The 19,356-nt window shown below is 39.4% G+C and overlaps 1 protein-coding gene across 2 annotated transcripts in view; it reads right to left on the reverse strand.

The window, feature by feature from the left end:
* ALDH1L2 (aldehyde dehydrogenase 1 family member L2) overlaps positions 1-19,356 on the reverse strand; it is a 58,183-nt gene that overhangs the window by 12,998 nt on the left and 25,829 nt on the right. For both annotated transcript variants that reach the window (XR_545300.2, XM_008522860.2), the window contains exons 11-19: positions 17,981-18,100; positions 17,276-17,403; positions 15,444-15,594; positions 12,868-12,938; positions 12,679-12,784; positions 5,420-5,507; positions 4,840-4,933; positions 1,934-2,033; positions 1,013-1,111 (exon numbers count right to left, since the gene is read on the reverse strand). Coding sequence is in view for 1 of the 2 variants with exons in the window: in XM_008522860.2 (XP_008521082.1) it covers positions 1,013-1,111; positions 1,934-2,033; positions 4,840-4,933; positions 5,420-5,507; positions 12,679-12,784; positions 12,868-12,938; positions 15,444-15,594; positions 17,276-17,403; positions 17,981-18,100 (957 nt within the window). In the remaining variant the exon portion in view is untranslated. The remainder of the gene's footprint in view (positions 1-1,012; positions 1,112-1,933; positions 2,034-4,839; positions 4,934-5,419; positions 5,508-12,678; positions 12,785-12,867; positions 12,939-15,443; positions 15,595-17,275; positions 17,404-17,980; positions 18,101-19,356) is intronic.

A 19,356-nucleotide genomic window follows, 5' to 3' on the forward strand; every position in this document is an offset into this window, starting at 1 on the left:
GCCATGCATTTGAATTTAGGCCTGGCAATAACTCCTCAGTCAGTGTTCATGAAATAGCTGCCGAATGAAGAAATGAATACAAATTGCATGTGTGCAAAACACGTTTGTGGATGGACTGAGGCAGTAAATCCTCGACATTTCTGGTTTTGGCATTTGAAATCTCAACAAGTTATAGCTGTGAAAGCCCATGACATGCAGCATTGTAACTGTATTTTACTGAGGCACGAAACTGAATTACAGGGACGTTCAGGAGGCAGCTGCTGCCACCATCTGCCTCTCCACAGGACTGCCTTCTTTTCCACTCTCTTGAAGAAATAATGTCTTTGCTTCTTAGGGGTGGGTGGGGGAAGTGGCTCTGAAAAAAAGAAAAGCTAGGTGCTGGTTTTTCAAATATAAACAAACTCATGATTACTATTACCATCATAATGATATAATATAGCGTAGTTTAGAGTTTATTTTGGCCACAGAATTCATGTTGATAGTTCTATAAATGGCTTTTAATCCCATATTTATGGAGTCATGATCAATCTACCTGGGTTATTTATGTATCTAACTGCCTGTCTGTCAATCTATCTATTTATTTTAGTGGAGGAAATTATATGCTGTCATGTTAGCTGTCAACTGAGGATGTGTAAGGATACCTTATCAGGTTTTTTTATATAGACCTGTAACTTTTTACTATGAAAAATTATAAACACATGTAAAAGCAGACAAGTAATGAAACTCCAAGTGCCCATCACTCAGCTTCAACAATTACCAACTCATGGCCAATTTTTTCCCCCACTCACTTCCTCCCCTCCTGGATTATTTTGAAGCAAAGTTCAGACATCGTGGAATTTAACCTGTCAATATATCAGAAAATAGCTCTAAAAGATAAGGACTCTGTTGTTTTTTAAAAAGTACAACTACAGTACTGTTATCATACCTAAAACTTCATTAATAATCCAAGAAGTACTTTGCAAGGAGAAGCAATTTTTCTACAACGCATAGAGCAGACTTGAAGATGCCTTACCACTCTGGTCACAAATTCATCGTGGATGGATTCTTCCACGAACAACCTCCCAGCGGCAATACAGTTCTCTCCTTTGTTGAAAAATACTGCTCCCATGCCCTTCGGCAGCAGAAGAGAAAATATTGTTACCATTACTTGGGAACAGTCAAGATTGTCATAAGATTGCACACATGGAGAATCAGACGTTATTGGAAGACAGCAAACACCACAGAAAGGACAAAGAAAAACACAATCCCTTTAGTGAGGAGAACGGCGTGGAGATACTCAGTTTCGATGTAATATGTTTTTAGGAATTTTGTTTTCCTTTCCCACTTTTGGTCCATGAGCACTTTCAAAAAAAAGTGTGTAATAATATGGACATACCACTAAGGGCAAATTTTGTGTTGCAAGAAAATCTGGATTATTCTATACATGTAAATGTAATACTCGTATGTCAAATTTTGCATTTGTATCAGTTTGTATCAATCATGACTATTTAGAAGAACTCGCTTACCCCCCAAGTTGTAAAACACCTTAATGAGACAGATGATAAGGACATTATTTTAAAAATTAAGTGCTCAGAGTATCCCCAAATGTAAGCATAAAGAAGACGGTTTCTGTTTACGGCTAGACAGAACCCAATCTCATTCTAAGATTTCTGATAAGCAAGGAGGAGAAATGTGTTTTAGAAGTGGGCACCTAGGGGGCCAGCCTGGTGGCACAGAGGTTAAGTGTGCACATTCAGTGCCCAGGGTTTGCTGGTTCGGATCCCGGTGCGGACATGGCACCACTTGGCAAGCCATGCTGTGGTAGGCATCCCACATATAAAATAGAGAAAGATGGGCACAGATATTAGCTCAGGGCCAGTCTTCCTCAGCAAAAAAGAAGAAAAAGAAAAAAAAGAAGTGGGCACCCATTTCCTTGGACTTGACCCTCTCTTACCATTCTCACGGCCTTGTCAAGTTCACAGTCATTGAATATTATAAGCGGGGATTTGCCACCAAGTTCAAGGGAAACTTTCTTCAAGTTACTCAGAGCACAGCTAGAGGAAAATAAAGGGGAAATGAGCATTTTAGTCTGTCCATCTATCAGTTTCTCTGTCTCTTGCTTTTTCAACCATAAATTACTACTTGGCATGGAAAACATAATTGAGCTTCAGAAATATTAAGAAACGTATTCAAAGATAAACATGAATAGTGCAATGGTGATAATTGTTGAAGCTGGATGATGAGCACATGGAGTTCATTCTAATATTCAGGGTGCTTTGTGGGTATTAGAAATTCTCCATGACAAAAAGTTGTATCTTTTCTAAAACTAGAAAACTCTTAGATAAAAACAGTAGACTGAATTTTCCTGTAGGTTAGACAAAAATTTCTTAGGTAAGATATCAAAAGCATAAGTGATAAAAGAAAAAAATTTATAAATTGGACTTCATCAAAATTAAAAACTTTTGTGCTTCAAAAGATCCCATTAAGAAAGTGAAAAGATAAGGCACAGAAGAAAATATTGCAAATCATACATGTGACCAAAGACTTGTATCCAGAATGAAGAGCTGAAATTAGAATTCAAGAACAAGTAGAAAAACCGTCCAATTAAAAATGAACCAAAAAATTGAACAGATGTTGCACAAAAGAAGACATAGGAATGGAAAATAAGCATATGAAGAAATGTTCAACATCATTAGGGAAGCACAAATTTAAACCACAATGATATACCACTTAATGCTCACTAGAATAGTGATAATCAAAAGACAGTAAGTGTTGGCAAGGATGTGATAAATTGGAATGTCACTGCTGGTGACAATGTACAATGGTGCAGCCACTTTTGAAAATGGTATGGCAGTTTCCTAAAAATGTTAAACATAAATTTACCAAATGACCTATAAATTATGCTCTTAGATATCCACCCAAGAGAAATAAAAACGCACATCAATGCAAAAACTTGTATGTGAATGTTCATAGCAGTATTATTCAGTAAAAATGGAAAAAAACCCAATGTTTATTAACTGATGACCGGATAAACAAAATGTGGTATATACACATAACTGAACATTATTTGGGAATAAAAGGAATGAAGTACTAATACGTGGTACAATAAGGATGAACCTCTGGGGCCGGCTCGGTGGCACAGCGGTTAATTTCGCACATTCCACTTCAATGGCCCAGGGTTCGCGGGTTCGGATCCCGGGTGCAGATGTGGCACCGACTGGCAAGCCATGCTGTGGCAGGCGTCCCACATATAAAGCAGAGGAAGATGGGCATGTATGTTAGCTCAGGGCCAGTCTTCCTCAGCAAAAAGAGGAGGATTGGCAGTAGTTAGCTCAGGGCTAATCTTCCTCAAAAAAAAAAAGAATGAACCTCAAAAATATTGGCGAAGTGAAAGAAGCCAGATGCAAAAGTTCACATATTGTATGATTACAATTATATGAAATAATCAGAAAACATAAAGCTATAGATCCAGAAAAGAGATTAGTGCTTGGCTAGGGTTGGGGGTGAGAACAGAAGGTGACTGCAAATGGGCACTAGGGATCTTTTGGGGTAATAGAAATATCCTAAAATTGTATTATGGAGATGGTTGCACAACTGTACATTTATGAAAAACCATTACATTGTACACTTAAAACAAATGAATTTATGTATGTAAATTATACCTAAATAAAGCTGTTAAAAAAAAAAAGTTGTATCTTTTCAAATTCTGCAGTCAAATGATTGGAGATCCTCATAGGTAAATTTAGATTCTTTAGGTATAAAAATTTTAGTTACATAAAGGCCTGGCAAGGAATTTAACCTCTAACCAGATTACTGGAGTATTGGAGGAAAAAAACATAGATTTTTAGAAGTATACTATTTCCCCCTTCTTACAAAAGTATTGTTATTTAAAACATTTAAAAAATACCCCAAAAAATTCAGAAAGAAGAAATAAAATGACAAAATTCCATTCCATGACTCCATAATCATTGTTTTTACCATTTTGATATACTTATTTCTAGTCTGTGTCCAACCATAGCCTTTGCCTTATTTAAAATAATGGAGATTACCCAAAACACAATTTTATACCTCATTTTTCTTTCCATTTACCATTTTAACAACACTTTTCAATGTTATTAAAAATGCTCCATGGACATGACTGCACAGTATTCCGTTATGTTAACATAATTTAATCACTGCCCTTTTTCTTTTTTTGTTGTGAATAAGATTGGCCCTGAGCTAACATCCGTTGCCAATCTTCCTCTTTTTGCTTGAGGAAGATTGTCACTGAGCTAACATCTGTGCTAATCTTCCTCTATTTTACATGAGATGCTGCCACAGCATGGCTTGACAAGCAGTGCTAGGTCCACGCTCAGGTTCCAAACCTGTGAACCCCAGGCCATCAGAAGAGGAGGACACGAACTTAACCACTATGCTGCCAGGCCGGCCCTAATCATGCCTTATTTTTGGCATTTAGGTTGTTTGCAAATTTCTAAAACTAATGTAACTGCTTTTTAGGAATTCATTTAATAAATAATCCAGATTTGTCATTTATATGTCTCCTGAGTTTCTTACTTATGCTCCAGAGACAATTTGGGCCGCAGCTTTAGTACAGAAAATGTTTTGTGCTGGGTTGTTAAGGCTGCCAGAAGGGTATAGAATTTCCATATGGCTCTCGTTTCATTGACTTTGGGCTTTACGCTTTGGAAAGTATTTTATTACATTCCCGCACTTCAATACCCTGCAGTGACAAGTAGATTTCTCCTCTAAATTTGATGTGGTTTTTCTTCCTCCAAAAGCACCCTATTTAAAAACGCAAAAACAAAACCAAAAACGTGGTTTAACAGGATTTTTGGCAAATCAACATCCTAAAACCAATACCTCTTCATGATCTGTTTGCCAATAAGAGTGGACCCAGTGAAACCAAGCTTGCGGATATCAGGATGTTCAGAAAGGCGTTGTCCTGCTGTGCCACCTGTGGAGTTAGGGAAGAAAACATGAATTACAACATCACTCGAGTTCTTATGGGGAGGGGGGCTTTGAACTCATTAAAGTCACTTTCTGAGCTCTCATTTAAATTTTAGCTTTACATTTTCTGTATGGATTACAAGCTGACAAACATCTAAATAATGTCCTCCATGCAACTGTCAGCCCCCTCCAAAAAATGAGTGAGCCTTGGTTTGGCTTCCAAAGTAATTGTTAAGAATTGAAACAGGCCACTGTAGGGTAGTTTGACAATGTTGTACAATTTGCGTCCTTCACACCCTGCTCACTCATTATATTTCCACTTCAATGTTTTCAGGACATGGTAAGTGTATTTATCCTTAAGTTGACTGTTTGGTAAACTGTGTTTAGTCTTAATATAGTTATAATTCAGGATAAGACTTCAGTGGGAAAGCAGCCGTTCGGCTAGCCCTGTACCATTCATTAGCTACAGCCAGGCGGGTCCTTTGATGCCTACCTGAGCCTGGGAGGATGTTGATGACCCCCTTGGGGAAGCCTGCTTTAGCAGAGAGCTCTGCGAACTTCAAAGCAGTCAAGGGCGTGACCTGAGCAGAAGCAGACAGCAATTACCTTCTTCAGATTCTGTCCTGTCCTGTAGACCAGTACCTGTCTTCCCTTTATGGCTGGGTTAGAGTTTATTTCATTTTTTCTTTTCTTTTGATGTAATTTCAGACTGACAGCAAAGTTGCAAAAATAGTACAAAGAATTCCTATATATTTGTCACCCAGACTCCTCAAGTGTTAACATTTCCCTACACTTGCTTTATCCTCTCTCTTTTTTTTTAAAAGATTTTATTTTCCCTTTTTCTCCCCAAAGTCCCCCAGTACATAGTTGTGCATTTTCTAGTTGTGGCATGTGGGACGCTGCCTCAACGTGGCCTGATGAGCTGTGCTATGTTTGTGCCCGGGATTCGAATCGCCGAAACCCTGGGCCACTGAAGCAGAGCACACGAACTTAACTACTCGGCCATGGGGCGGCCCCTCTCTCTCTATTTTTTTCGAAACTGCTTAAGAGTAAGATATAGACGTGCCCCTTTACCTCTAAATAACTCTGTGTGCATTTCCTAAAACGAATAATTCTTTTACATAACCACAGTACAATGATCAAAATCAGGACACTACCAACGGACAGAAATCCTAATTTACAGACCTTATTCAGTTTTCACCAACTGTCCCAATAATGTGCTTTATAGAAAAAGAAAATCCAAGATCATACATGGCAGTTAGTTATCATGTCTGTAGTCTCCCTTAATCTGGAGGAGTTTTCTTATATATTTCAATGCATTAACATTTTTTATAAGTATAGGCCAGTTATTTCAGACAACGTCCCTCCCTCTGGATTTGTCTGCTGTTTCCTCATGTTTAGATTCAGGTCATGCATTTTTGGCAAGAATACCACAGGAGCAATGCTGAGTTCTCCTAAGTGCATCGTATCAGGAGACACATGCTGTCACATAGTCCCGATATTGGAAATGTTCATCTGGGAGAGGTGGCCTGCCAGGTTTTATCACTGTGAGTTACTTTTTATACTTTGTAATGAATAAATATTTTATAGGAAGATACTTTGAGATTATTTAAACATCCAGTTACTCCTGCACTGGTTTTATCCATTCGTTTTAGTATCCACTGATGATTCCTGCCTGAAGCCATTATTATGATGATGATTGTTAAATGGTGATTTTTGATCATTCCTTCTACGTGTATTAGTTGGCTTTCCACAAAAGAGCTTCCTCTTCTCTTTAATAATTCATTAATTCATGTGAACTCATGGATTCTTACTTTACTCAAAGGTTATAATCTTTTGCTATTGTTACTTCTTTCGATGTTCAAATTGTTCCAGATTTGGCCACTGGGAGCCCCTTCAGTACGGCTCTGCGTCTTTCTCACATGTCCCTATCCTTCTTTGAGCATTTCCTTGCTTTTTGGCCCAACAAGATGTTCCAGGCACATCTTATATTTTGCCTGCTCCAGCCATTTCTTCAGGAGCTAAGGTTTCTTTTAGTGGAGAATGGTATTTAAAAACTACGATATAATGGGAAATATATATTTGGTCTTTGTCTCTGGGTCCCTGGCACACGGTTCCGAAAACCTTGGAATCTCTGGAGTGAAAAGTGTCTATTGTATACTAGTGAGATGACTGGTGGCTGGAGCCCCCAGGTAGCTTCAGGATGGGGTCGGGTCTTGAGAAAGACCAAGCCATGACTAGAGGGTTGGGACTTTCAGCCCAACCTTAGGGAAGTGGAAGGGGCTGGAGATTGAGTTCCATCACCCACAGCCAATGATTTAATCAATCATGCCTAGGTAATGAAATCTCCATAAAAACCCCTAAACAATGGGGTTCAGAGAGCTTCCGGGTTGGTGACCTCACCCATGTGATGGGAGGGTGGCTCACATGAACTCCATGGGGACAAAAACCCCTGTGCTCATGACCCTTTCAGATCTCACCCTATACGCCTCTTCCTCTGACTGTTCATTTGTATCCTTTATAATAGCCTTTATAATAAACCAGTAACAGTGAAGTGCTTTCTTGAGTTCTATGAGCCATTCTGGCACATTACTGCACCCGAGGGCGGGGGTCACAGAAACCTCTGATTCATAGCTGGTTGGTTAGAAGTACAGGAGGCCACGGCTTGCACTTGGCATCTGAAGTGGGGGCAGTCTTGTGGAACTGGGTCCTTCACCTGTGGAGTCTGTGCTAAACTCCAGGTAGTTAGTCTCAGAATTGAAGTGAACTGTAGGACACCCAGTTGGTGTCCAGAGAGAGAATAGGTTGGTAGGGGAAAAAAACACCCACACATTTGGTGTCAAAAGTGTCATGAGTGAAAAAATATCAGAATTTTAGAAACCAAGATCTGGGCACTATTAGAGTGTCATTCTAGGCCCTTTCAGCAGACAGGGCTGGGAGAGAGATGTATGCATATATGTATGTACACACATCTCCCTGTCTATCTGTCTATCTGTCTATCTAACTATCTACCTATCTACCTGTCTATCTATCCATCCCCACATATACCTACATCCATTTCTTTATCTAGCTTTCTAAATGTGTTAAAACCCGTGAGTTTACACTGATACCTCTATCCAATATTTCAGGGTTCATTCTATCCTTCCCCTTTTTTGTAATTGTAACTTTCTCCTCCAATGGTGAGAAATATGGCTCCCATTTTCTACAATAAGTATATTTACTTATTTGCTCAGTCCTAAACCGTACATATAGAAAGTAATCTGAGAATTAAGCCATGTCGCTATGAAAAAGAGGTCTAGTAACTAGAATTTTATCTTGACGGGCAGTGTTTTTTTCCTTTAGTCTGAGGACATGTCATCCGAATGTTACTCAAAAGTTCCTGGGGTCAGTGCTTCCTCTCACTCCCGTCAGTGTGGTGATGGTATTCATTTGAAAGATGGCTTAACTAATTTGTTTTCGTTTGTATTCAATTTTAGGGGTTTTGCCCCATCTCGGTTGACGATATTTCTTTTCTTTGTTCATTTGTTGTCATTGTTGGGTAGGGAAAATTGCTGCCCAAAGTGAGGACTGTACAAAAGGTACCTTCAGAGCAGTCTTCTCCTCTCTCCCCTTTCCCTCTGTCCCTTCCAGCCCATCGCCCCATGTCCTGGAGATAATCCGTCTCATTAGTCTCCGAGTTAGCCTCCGTATGTTTCTTTTTGCTCAGATGAACATATACAGTTTCTTATTTTCCCCTCCTTCTTACATAAAAGGTAGCATAATATGGATCTCATTTTAAACATCTATTACAGCAATGCATATCGCAGAAGCAAAATGAAAGTCGTATTTTCACACTCTTAAAAATTCATGCTGGGCCAGCCCTGGTGTCCTAGTGGTTAAGTTCAGTGCACTCCGCTTTGGTGGCCCGGGTTCGGTTCCTGACTGTGGACCTACATCACTCATCTGTCAGTGGCCATGCTGTCATGGCGGCTCACATACAACAAGTGGAAGATTGGCAACAGTGTTAGCTCAGGGTGAATCTTCCTCAGCAAAAAGAGGAAGATTGGCAATAGGTGTTAGATGTAAGCTCAAGGTGAATCTTCTTCAGCAAAAAAAAAATAGAAGAAGAAGAAAAGAAAACAAAGAAAAAGAAAAAAAGTCAATGCTGATTAAGTCTTAAATTAGTACTTTGTAAGCTTAGTCTGAAAAACTGGAATGTGCAAAAGATCCATTGAGGTGTGAATAGAAAATAGTAGAACTTCTATTTACATAGCTTAACTGATAACGATATGAAATGGATCAAACATAAGTAACATTTATTATATGGCTGGATCCTGGCACTCTCAGTGAGCGAAGGTCAGATGGTCACAGGTGTGTGCAGGGTCCTAGGAAAGAACAGGAGCTCACAGGGCCAAGGGGATGACTGGTTCCCTCACTCGCTCATCTGCTTTCAGAATCTGCCACATGTTGAAGTTTAGTGCCTGGTTACGCGGATCCACAGACAACAATGTTATTCTAACTAACCCAGCCTTCATCAAACGGGCAAGCGGCTGAAAAGGAATCTGCATAGAAACTGCATAATACACAATAATAGTAACAAGGCAAACACAAGCAAATAATGAGAAAAAGGCAGGGCTAACATTTTTCCTCCTTCTAGTAACAGAGCCATGACAGTAAAATTGTGAGGTTTTAAAAAATGGCAATCTGGTTAGACTCAATGAGAAGTCGGCCCCAAACATTTGAAATGATCAAGAAGATATTTGAAATAGTAGATTTATACCTACTATAGTTGAAGATGACCCTAGCCCAAAGTGTATATTATTATGCTTTGGTATGAAATCAGGATTAAAAAGACATTTAAAAACTAACTATCCTGAATTAAGGATAATTGTCTTTAGGTAAGAAGAAAAAGATTGTTTATATCATTAATAAATAAAATAAAACAAATTGTTTCTCTTTATCTCATCTCCATTTCTATTGGTTTTCTTCCATTTGGCTGTCCAGTTGTCCCGGCAGGATTATAGGTTTAAGTGATATATGGGAAAGCATCTAGCAGCATTCAGGGCAAGAGTAGGTCATTGCCAAATATCAGGTTAATAAAGGTGTCAGAACGTGTCAGATCCGGACCACTCCAGGCCATGGGAATCTGCACCTTCGGATCAGATTAAAGGAGAAGAGCCATCTAATTCAGACCTCCTGACATTCACACAGGCCCTCAATACCGTAAATGATTTCACATCATCATTGCATAATATTACGCAATAAAATAAAAAGATGTCTCCAACATAACAATGGCAACTTTGGGTCTTTCATTTTTAGGATTAAAATTATCATCAACCATTAAATTATCAGTTTTAAGTTACAGATAGAGCTAGACTATAATTTCCACGGGACAGAAACTTTGTGCATCTTCTTACTGATAATGTGCCTGGCAATATATGTATGCAATCAGCGTTTGTAATTTTTGAACATTCTATATCATCATTGGAGTTCTTCGATGTTTAGCGCTCTCATTGGACACCACATAGTGGTTCTCAACCCTGGCTCTACCTTGGAAACAAATGTGAAACTTTTAAGTAATACCAATGCCTGGGCTCCAACCTAGACCAATTAAGTCAGAATCTCTGCCAGTGGGGCCCCGATGTCAGTATTTTTTAAAGAGAACTCAAGGTGATTCTAACGGGCAGCCAGGATCGAGTACCACTGGGCTAGGTTATCGGCCTCCTCTCTTCACTCTGCCGGCTTCTTGCTGTTTAAGGGGTGGTGCTTCTTGGGGGAAGAGCACTCTTACAGGACGCTGTGAGCTGGTACAGTTCCCACAGAAGGGTTTGTCCATCTCCATCACACAAATACACGTACCTTTTAACTCAGCGATTGTGCTATTCGGAACACATCCTATAAATATATTTCACATGTCTGTGATGCCATATTTACAAGGTTATTAACTGTAGCATAGTTTATATTAGCAAAAGGGTGGGAAAATCTAAATATCCATTAATCAGGAAGTTGTTGAATAAAATATGGTTTATCTATATAATAGAATACGATGAGATATTGTTTATACAATAGAAACTGTTAAAAAAAAAAAGGAAGATTTTTTTCCTTTGGTGAGTATGTACAGAATGCTACTTTGTTTATTTTATAATTTTATTTTATCATGGTAAGAATACTTAACATGAAATCTACCCTCTTAACAAATTTTTAAGTATATAATACAATATTATCAACTATAAGTACAATGATATACAGATTTCTAGAACTTATTCATCTCGTATAATTGAAACTTTATGCCCGTGAATTAGCAATTTCCCATTTCCCCTTCTCCCTTCTTTGTGTTTTTCAATAGAGTAAAATAAACATATATTTACATATGTTCACATATGCAGAGTATTTCCGGAATACCTAAGAAATTAATAAAAAACACTCACACGGTTGCCCCTGCGGAGGTAAACTGGGCGGCTGGGAGAACAGGAACAGCAGGCAGATCTTTCACTATCGGTCTCTTTGTACTTTTTGAATTTTGAAATTTTTGAATGCATAACTATTTGTTACACGAAATTATTTTTAATGAGTAAAACAGGATGGCTGTGGTCACACGACCATGTAGCCGTGCCAAATGAAATTGTATTCTTTTAAATCATAAAAGAAAAAATAAAAGAAGAGTTGTAGGGCATGAACCGCAAACTCTTCCAGAATGGAGACCGAGTTTTCTCTATGACTTGTGCACCTCGGTGTGTCCACTACTATGCACTGTACACAGTAAATACTCAGCCAGGTGTTAAGTTGGCTATCATATATTTTTTTGAAATGCTATTATTGCATTAAAAGATTTTTTTGAGACCTCCATCATCTGAATTATTCTTTTCTTTTCCTTTTTTTTTTTTTTTTTGCTGTGGAAGATTAGCCCTGAGCTAACATCTGTGCCAATCTTCCTCTACTTTTATATGTGGGTCGCCACCACAGCATGGCTGACAAGTGGTGTAAGTCTATGACTGGGATCCAAACCCGTGAACCCAGGCTGCTGAAGTAGAGTGGCACCGAACTTAACCAGTACACCAAAGGGCTGGCTCCTGAATTATTCCTTTTTTATTATTTCCTTGTTACCCACAAGTATATATTTTCACACAACTGCCACAATTAGGTACATTCTTTTGCATGCTTTTCCCTCATCTTCCATATCTTTAAAACATTTTTAATAATTAAAATTTGAATCCTGTATAATACTTTTTCTTTTGATGTTTCATAGTTACTCTAAATAATTCCCTAATTATTGGGCAGTTGGCGTTTTGCAAGAATTGAACTGGTTTGTAGAAATTCAGTGCATTTCACTGATGCACACTATGTTTGCTTTCATTGTCATGGAAGTTGTAAATTGTGGAATCTCATAGGATGCATTGGGTAGCTATTAAAAATGAGTATTTACTAATACAAAAAGATGCCCATAATATATGAAAAGATGTCATAATATACAACTCCTTTTTTGTTTAAAGACCTAATATTTATAAATGTACATCTCTGGGTTTTTTTGTTGTTGTTGAGGAAGATTGGCCCTGAGCTAACATCTGTGCCCATCTTCCTCTATTTTGTATGTGGGATGCTGCCACAGCATGGCTTGCTGACTGGTGTGTAGGTCCGTGCCTGGGAACTGAACCTGGGCCACCAGAGTGGAGTGCACTGAACTCAACTACTAGGCCATGGGGCTGGCCCCTGTATGCCTCTGTTTTTAAGTTAACAGGAGAGGAGGAGACTTTGCACCTGGTCCCCACATCTCACCTGCGCTGGCTTCAGCACCAAGGTGTTGCCTGCTGCCAAGCACGCGGCGCTCTTCCACGCCAGCATCATCAGCGGGTAATTCCAGGGGATGATGATGGCACAGACGCTGCAGGGAGGGAAGACGGCATCCTTAGTCGTCTCAGAACAACACAGCTCCCGCAGATCCCTCACACGCTCTCCTTGTCTTACCCAAGCGGCTCCTTCTTGGTAAAGGTCAGATTGCGATTGGGACGGGCCTGGTTGATGGGAATCGTAGAACCCTAAACCACAAAAAAAGGTGATACTTATTTTACTAACTGAAGTTAGTAAATTTAATCTCAAAGAATGCATTTTCTGTCTGCTTTTCTTATTTTTTCTTAGCTGATATGAAAGGCAGTGTTTGATTTAAAGAAATATATCTGCACCAAAAAAGAAGCTGCTGTTCCTTTCTCGAAAGAACTGAGACACAGAAGAATAAACATAGTTCTAATTTCGTCACCTCCATTCCCAATTTCTTGGCACTGCAGAGAATGTTAATTGCCTGCCCCATATCAGTTCTCCCCTCTGACCTTAGTAACGGAAATCCTATATTGATAATGGGGATGGCAAGGTGCCCAGATAAAACACCGCTTCCCGTTTCCATAGCAGACAGGGATGGTCAACGGAAGATGTAAGCACAAAACATTGGAAGGGGAATGCTCTTTAAAGTAGGCTGACTCAGCTCAGACAAGTGCCCTTTACCCTTCTCCCTACTCTCTCTTCTTCCTTCTTCCTGATCAGAAGGTTGCTGAAATGGCTGGCACTGCAGTGGTTATCATGAGACCATGAGACAGCCTTGAAAATGGAAGTCACATGGTACTAAGGAAGTCACAAGGCACTAAGGCCTGGCAGAGAGAGAAGAGCCTGTGCCTCACATACTAGCCCTGCCTGCCTTTGGACTCCTTGAAATTTAGAGAAAAACGAACTTCTTTGACTTTTCTGATATATGCAGCCAAACTTAATCCCAACTGATTGATGATAATAGTCTTCAACTGAAGCTATTTGATTATTTTGGCACATAAAGTATTATTGATATTCTAATACAAGTGTACAATCTCTTATCTGAAATCCTTGGTGCCAGGGCTGTTCTAGGATTCAGAATTTCTTTGACTTTAGAAACATAACAATACACATACCTTATATTATGTTATATTATCTATAACCCCCAAGTGGGTCTCGGGCAGCCCCCCATAATCAAACGCATTAATATTTATTCAGTGAAATGTACGAATATTCACTCTAAATGATATAAATAAAGATTAGAAATAGACTCATGTAGATTCAGGTCGGATTTTGGCACCAAATGAATTTGAACCAATCAAACAAATCAATTTTCAGGCTTCAGAACTATCTGGATTTCATAATTGATGATAAAGGATGAACCTGAACCACGATTGCTAAATACTTACATATGTATGGCTTTGTGGCTGAACAATAATAAAAACTACATTTATGTACAAGACCTACTATGCTGCAGACTTGTCTAATTCTGTAGTATATAAACATTTCTATCTTCTTTTTTTTTTTAAAGATTGGCACCTGAGCTAACATCAGTTGCCAATCTTCTTTTTTTCTTCTTCTCCCCAAAGCCCCCCGGTACATAGTTGTATATTTTAGTTGTGGGTCCTTCTAGTTCTGGCATGTGGGACACTGCCTCAGCATGGCCTGATGAGCAGTGCCATGTCCGCACCCAGGATCTGAACAGGTGAAACCCTTGGCTGCCAGAGCGGAGTGTGTGAACTTAACCACTCGGCCACAGGCTGGCCCCATAAACACTTACTCCTAATCCTCATTACATAACTTGAAGATATGTACTACTGTGACAATTTTACAGATGAGGAAAGTAGGCTCAGAGAGGCAAAATAAATTTAAAAACATCTGCTGGTAAGTGGCAAAGTTGAGACAGACCCAGGTCTGAGTCTATATTAATAGTGGTGGCAACAACGTGCCCAGAAAAAATACTATGCTCCTCAGTCTTCCTAGCAGATAGAGAGGGCCAGTGGGAGATAGAAACAGAAAGTATTGAGAGGGTAGGAATACTTTTTAAAGTCCTTTTACCTTTCTCCCTCTTCCCCACTTCTTCCTTCTTGCTGCTGGGACTGTGGCTGTGATGGCTGGTACTGCAGTGGTTATCATGAGTCTGTGAGTAGCATGCTTTCTGCTGTTTGCTATGAGCCCTTTCTTTCCCTTTTGTGTCCCCAATGCTAAGACCAAGTGTAGCTGTCATTTATCATCACATGTGCTATTTATTTTCTTACAGTAAAAAGGAAAATGAAATATTTATTGTACCCATGTCTTTAAAAATTGTTTTCTTTTACCCAGCCTGCTTAGCTCATCTATGTCAGCTCTCTGGCCTCTGGGGGCATTTGAGTTTGCAATCCCTCCATGATACCAGGATTCTTCCTGTATGTCCAGAAGACTACTAGATGCCCTCAGGAGACACTATAGCAAAGTACAAAGAACATCATTAGACTTCAGGTTCAGAAAGTCTTGAGTTCAAGTCCTAGCTCTAAGGTTTACTTACAACTATGTGACCATAGGCAAGTCATTCACTGTCCTCAAGCCTCCATTCCCTTAGCAGTAATAAAGGATGATAGCCATCCACCCACCTCAGATAACTGTTTTAGAGATTAGATGAGAAAGCCTACATTAGACATGGCTCTGACCCAGTGTCTTCACAGTCTAATAAATGTTCGTCCCTTTTCCTTTTGGAATGATCCGCATGAAGACAACTAACACTTGTGTACCTGAATTTTGTCACACCAGCCAGCAAAATATCTGAATGTTTGCACAGACATTCCAATGTGAGTCTTGAGAGCCAAGGTGTAGACAGCCCCTGAATCGAGAGCTTCAATGGTCGCCAGCTCCTCTTGGTTCTCTTCCAGTAGGTCTGCAAGTCTGTACGATCATGAAAGAAATTCATTCAGCAAATACTGATTGAGCCCCTCTTACGTATAAGGCACCATCCTGAGGGCTGAGAATTCAGAGGTGGACACAAATGGACCAGGTCTCTGTCCTCATGGACAATGTGGTCCAGCAGGGCAGACAGACATTAAACAAAGAATTTCACAAAGAATTTGTCTCAAGAGTTACAAAGGAGAAGCAGAGGGAAGTCTATATAATTTGCCTCATAAATGTGTAAGAAGTAGACCAGTGACTGAGCCACGGTAATCCAAGGAGATCCATGGAGATCAATGACATCCAAGGAGATCCATGGAGATCAATGACATCCAAGGAGATCCTTGACAGAAAACAGTGGGACTGTGGCTAGGTCAGGAATATTCAGGGAGAGGTTAGGGTGCAATCCACGCTCCTTGAGACCCCATGAACACTTGAGGCTTTCTGGTTGGTTCAGAAGTATTTCCAACACTAACTGAAGAGGACAAGATAGAAATGCATGGAATGAGTTACAGACACCACAACGGATTTTTGTTTGGTGTCCAGTTTCTATGGGAAGATAAGTCTAGGACTGTCTAACGATGATGAAATAGTCAAAATGCATCTTTCGTGTTCACCTCCGCCATTTGCTTTCTTTCCTTTAGTGGTTCTCCGAGCTGTTCCTTTTGGACCATCCCAAGGTCAAGCTTGAAATCGTCCTCCCCTACTGTTTCTTCCAGACCCTGCTCTAAGAGAGCTTTTGACCAAGGTTAGGAGTTTGGCTTTCGGTAAGAGGAAAGTTGAATTTATGATCGAATCTAATTACTCTTAGCATACTCCGGCCTCAGTATTTTTCCCCCTTACTCCTATTCCCTACACATCAAGCTGATTTAAAATTTGTCTTTGAAAACAACAGGCTGCTGGATATCCTCCATCTGCTGCTCTCATCCATTCTCCATCCTGCTCTGAGACCCGGGAGGATGACCTTTATAGACTACATCCCCTGCTCCCCTGCTCTCTCTCTGGGCTTGGCCAATGAGAGGCCAATGGGCAGCACCCCCAGGAGACTGGTGAACGGGGGGCAGAAGTGGAGGGGGTTCGAACCCTCTGGCTGCCTCACTGATGGCTGCAGTTCAGCAGCTGCTGTGTCCCTCCACCAAAACCGCCGTCACCTGGTCTTCTCCTCCAGCTGCACATCTTGCCAGATTCTAGCAACAGCTCCTTCAGACCTGGGAGCAGTGGTAGCTTCTCCCGTTGCTGCCCCTGCTCAGATGCTTCCTTATCCTTTGCTGGATTCCCTTGACCTTGCCCACATCTTTGTAACCATCCTTTATTAAACTTCATTTCCCACTGGGACACTGACTGATACAAGCAATAATACAAAAATCAGAAACTCAAATGCATGGAATTTTGTATGATCAAGTACAGAAGACATATTACTATTATTATACCTATGATTAGGTATAATAGGTGCATACTAGAAGGTTTTGAAGAAATTTTTAAATTTTTTGGCAGTTAGCCAATATCCAAAGGTCGCAGACTTGCATTTTTTTATATTGTAAAATATTTATCTTTATTATTTTTTCTTTAATTTTTGATTGAGGGCACATTGGTTTATAACATTATCTCAGTTTCAGGGGTACGTCACTATATATTTCAATTTCTGTGTAGACTACGTCATCTTACGTTTTAAAAAACATACCTGTACATCAATCTTCCTCTTTCTCTTGCATTCATTCGCCCCCATTCACCGTTCTCAAAAGCATCTTTAGCTGCTGCTACTGCCTTGTCAACATCCACCAAAGAGGCATAAGACACTTTGCATATTGTCTATTTCAAGTAAAAATAGGTTATAAGTTATTTACATAGAGAGAAATATAAGTATGCTTCTTAGAATTAATGTTACATTATAAAATCCACAGAATTTTATGATGGAGAAATCAATACATCCAGTAACACAGGAAATAAAAACAAAATTTTAACATGAAAATTATGAGTCTGAAATTTGGTACTTCTCATGCCACACCACAATATGGAAAGACACCTTTAGGAAAACTATAACTATTCTAGTGCCTTACGGAAGCTGAATTTCTTGCCATGAGCTTGTGAAGTCTGCAAACTTTTTCCACATATAGCTTCATGTGGAGATGTGCCTCTGATGTGTATAGATGTAGCTATCCATCTAAATTTATCATAAATATTCGTTCCATAAAATGGGCTACTATAGTTAACAGCAGCCAATACCGGAATTGAACAGTTGAAAGAAATGCATGAAGTACATTTGTATTAAGTACTTGGAGGAAGACTGAAAGAATAAAGTAACTTCTTAAGACTGTCTGTTTGACAACTGTGTATAAACTAAAAAGCCATGGCCAGTGGTCACTACGCACACTAAGTAATTACTCACAGATCCATCTGTTGGGTTGATAGTGTCGTAAGTCTTTCCATCATCGGCATCTGTGAACTGTCCATTTATGAAACACTGATATGGCATTTTTACTGTCATTTTATTGACCTCTTTTGAAACCTAAGAAAGAGAATTATATTCATAGATTCAACGGGTTTCTGTGGTTATGCATCTGATACCAAATAGTAATAAAGAAGCTTTTTCACTAACGCAGAGAGAGAAGTTAAGTCAACAGGATTCTAGGTCCTACTGTCCAGAAAAGACAAGCATGTATAAGATTTGACCCTCACGATGCTCAGATTGGCCACTGAGGCAGGAGGTTAGCATTGGTGATGACCGACGTGCTCAAAGCTGGGCTTTACGAAGATCTGGTTTTCTTCCTTACCCAGATGAATGATAACTCAAAAGACCTCCGGATAATGAAACACCTCCATCTAGAGGCGGTATCTATGGAGTGCAGCCATTGCTTTCACTGAAAGCCTTGAAATCGCGTTTGTCAATAGGCTTGCTTTTTACACCGGTGCCATTTTAAGTTTTCTTTCCTTCTGTTCTTCCCCATTTTCACTTTCTCTCTCTTACATATGTGTTGCCTAGATTGTAGTCTCTGCTATTAGCTAACAAGTGAATACAGGTTAGTCCATTAACCTCTGTGAACCTCAGTTGTTTCAACAATAACATATGATACCTGCTTCTTACAGCTATTAAGAGGAATAACTGAGATAATATATGCGAAAGAGCATTATTAAAATAAAATTCCATATTGTTGGCGCAAGGTATTAAAAAGGAAATTTAATGATTTAAAAAATTATTTCATATAGAGAAATTGATGATACTTAAAAAAGAAACAAAAAATCGAGAGAGGGTATCTTGCCTTATCCCATACCAAGTACTCATGTTCCATGAAATATTTCCCTTGTGTTTACATAGGATATAATGAAGGGAAGTTCACCTGAATTGATGTGTTCAGTCCCTGCATATAACCCAGTTTTCTAAACCCATCATTCTGGGAATATGCTACGTGTCTTACGTGTATTATCTAATCTGATTCTCTCAACAACCCTATGAGGAGGATGTTATTATTCTCCCATTTAAGGTATGAGGAAACTGAGGCTTAGAGGAGTTAACTAACTTGCCAAAGGTCACACAGCTAGCAAGCAGCGTTACTCGGATTCAAATCTAGGTTGGTCTGCCTCCAAAATTCATGATCTTAACCCGATGGTGCTAAACTGATTTCCAAATTTACCTAACTTTTATTAAAAACAAATGGATGAGAAGCACTTCTGAAATAGTAGATTAAGGACCTCTGAAAATTCTCACCTTCATAAAAGCAATGAGAACACTAGAAAATATTGTCAAAATCATTTTTCTCATAACTC

Source organism: Equus przewalskii, chromosome 29 (genome assembly GCF_037783145.1).
Source record: "Equus przewalskii isolate Varuska chromosome 29, EquPr2, whole genome shotgun sequence".
Lineage (NCBI taxonomy): Eukaryota > Metazoa > Chordata > Mammalia > Perissodactyla > Equidae > Equus > Equus przewalskii.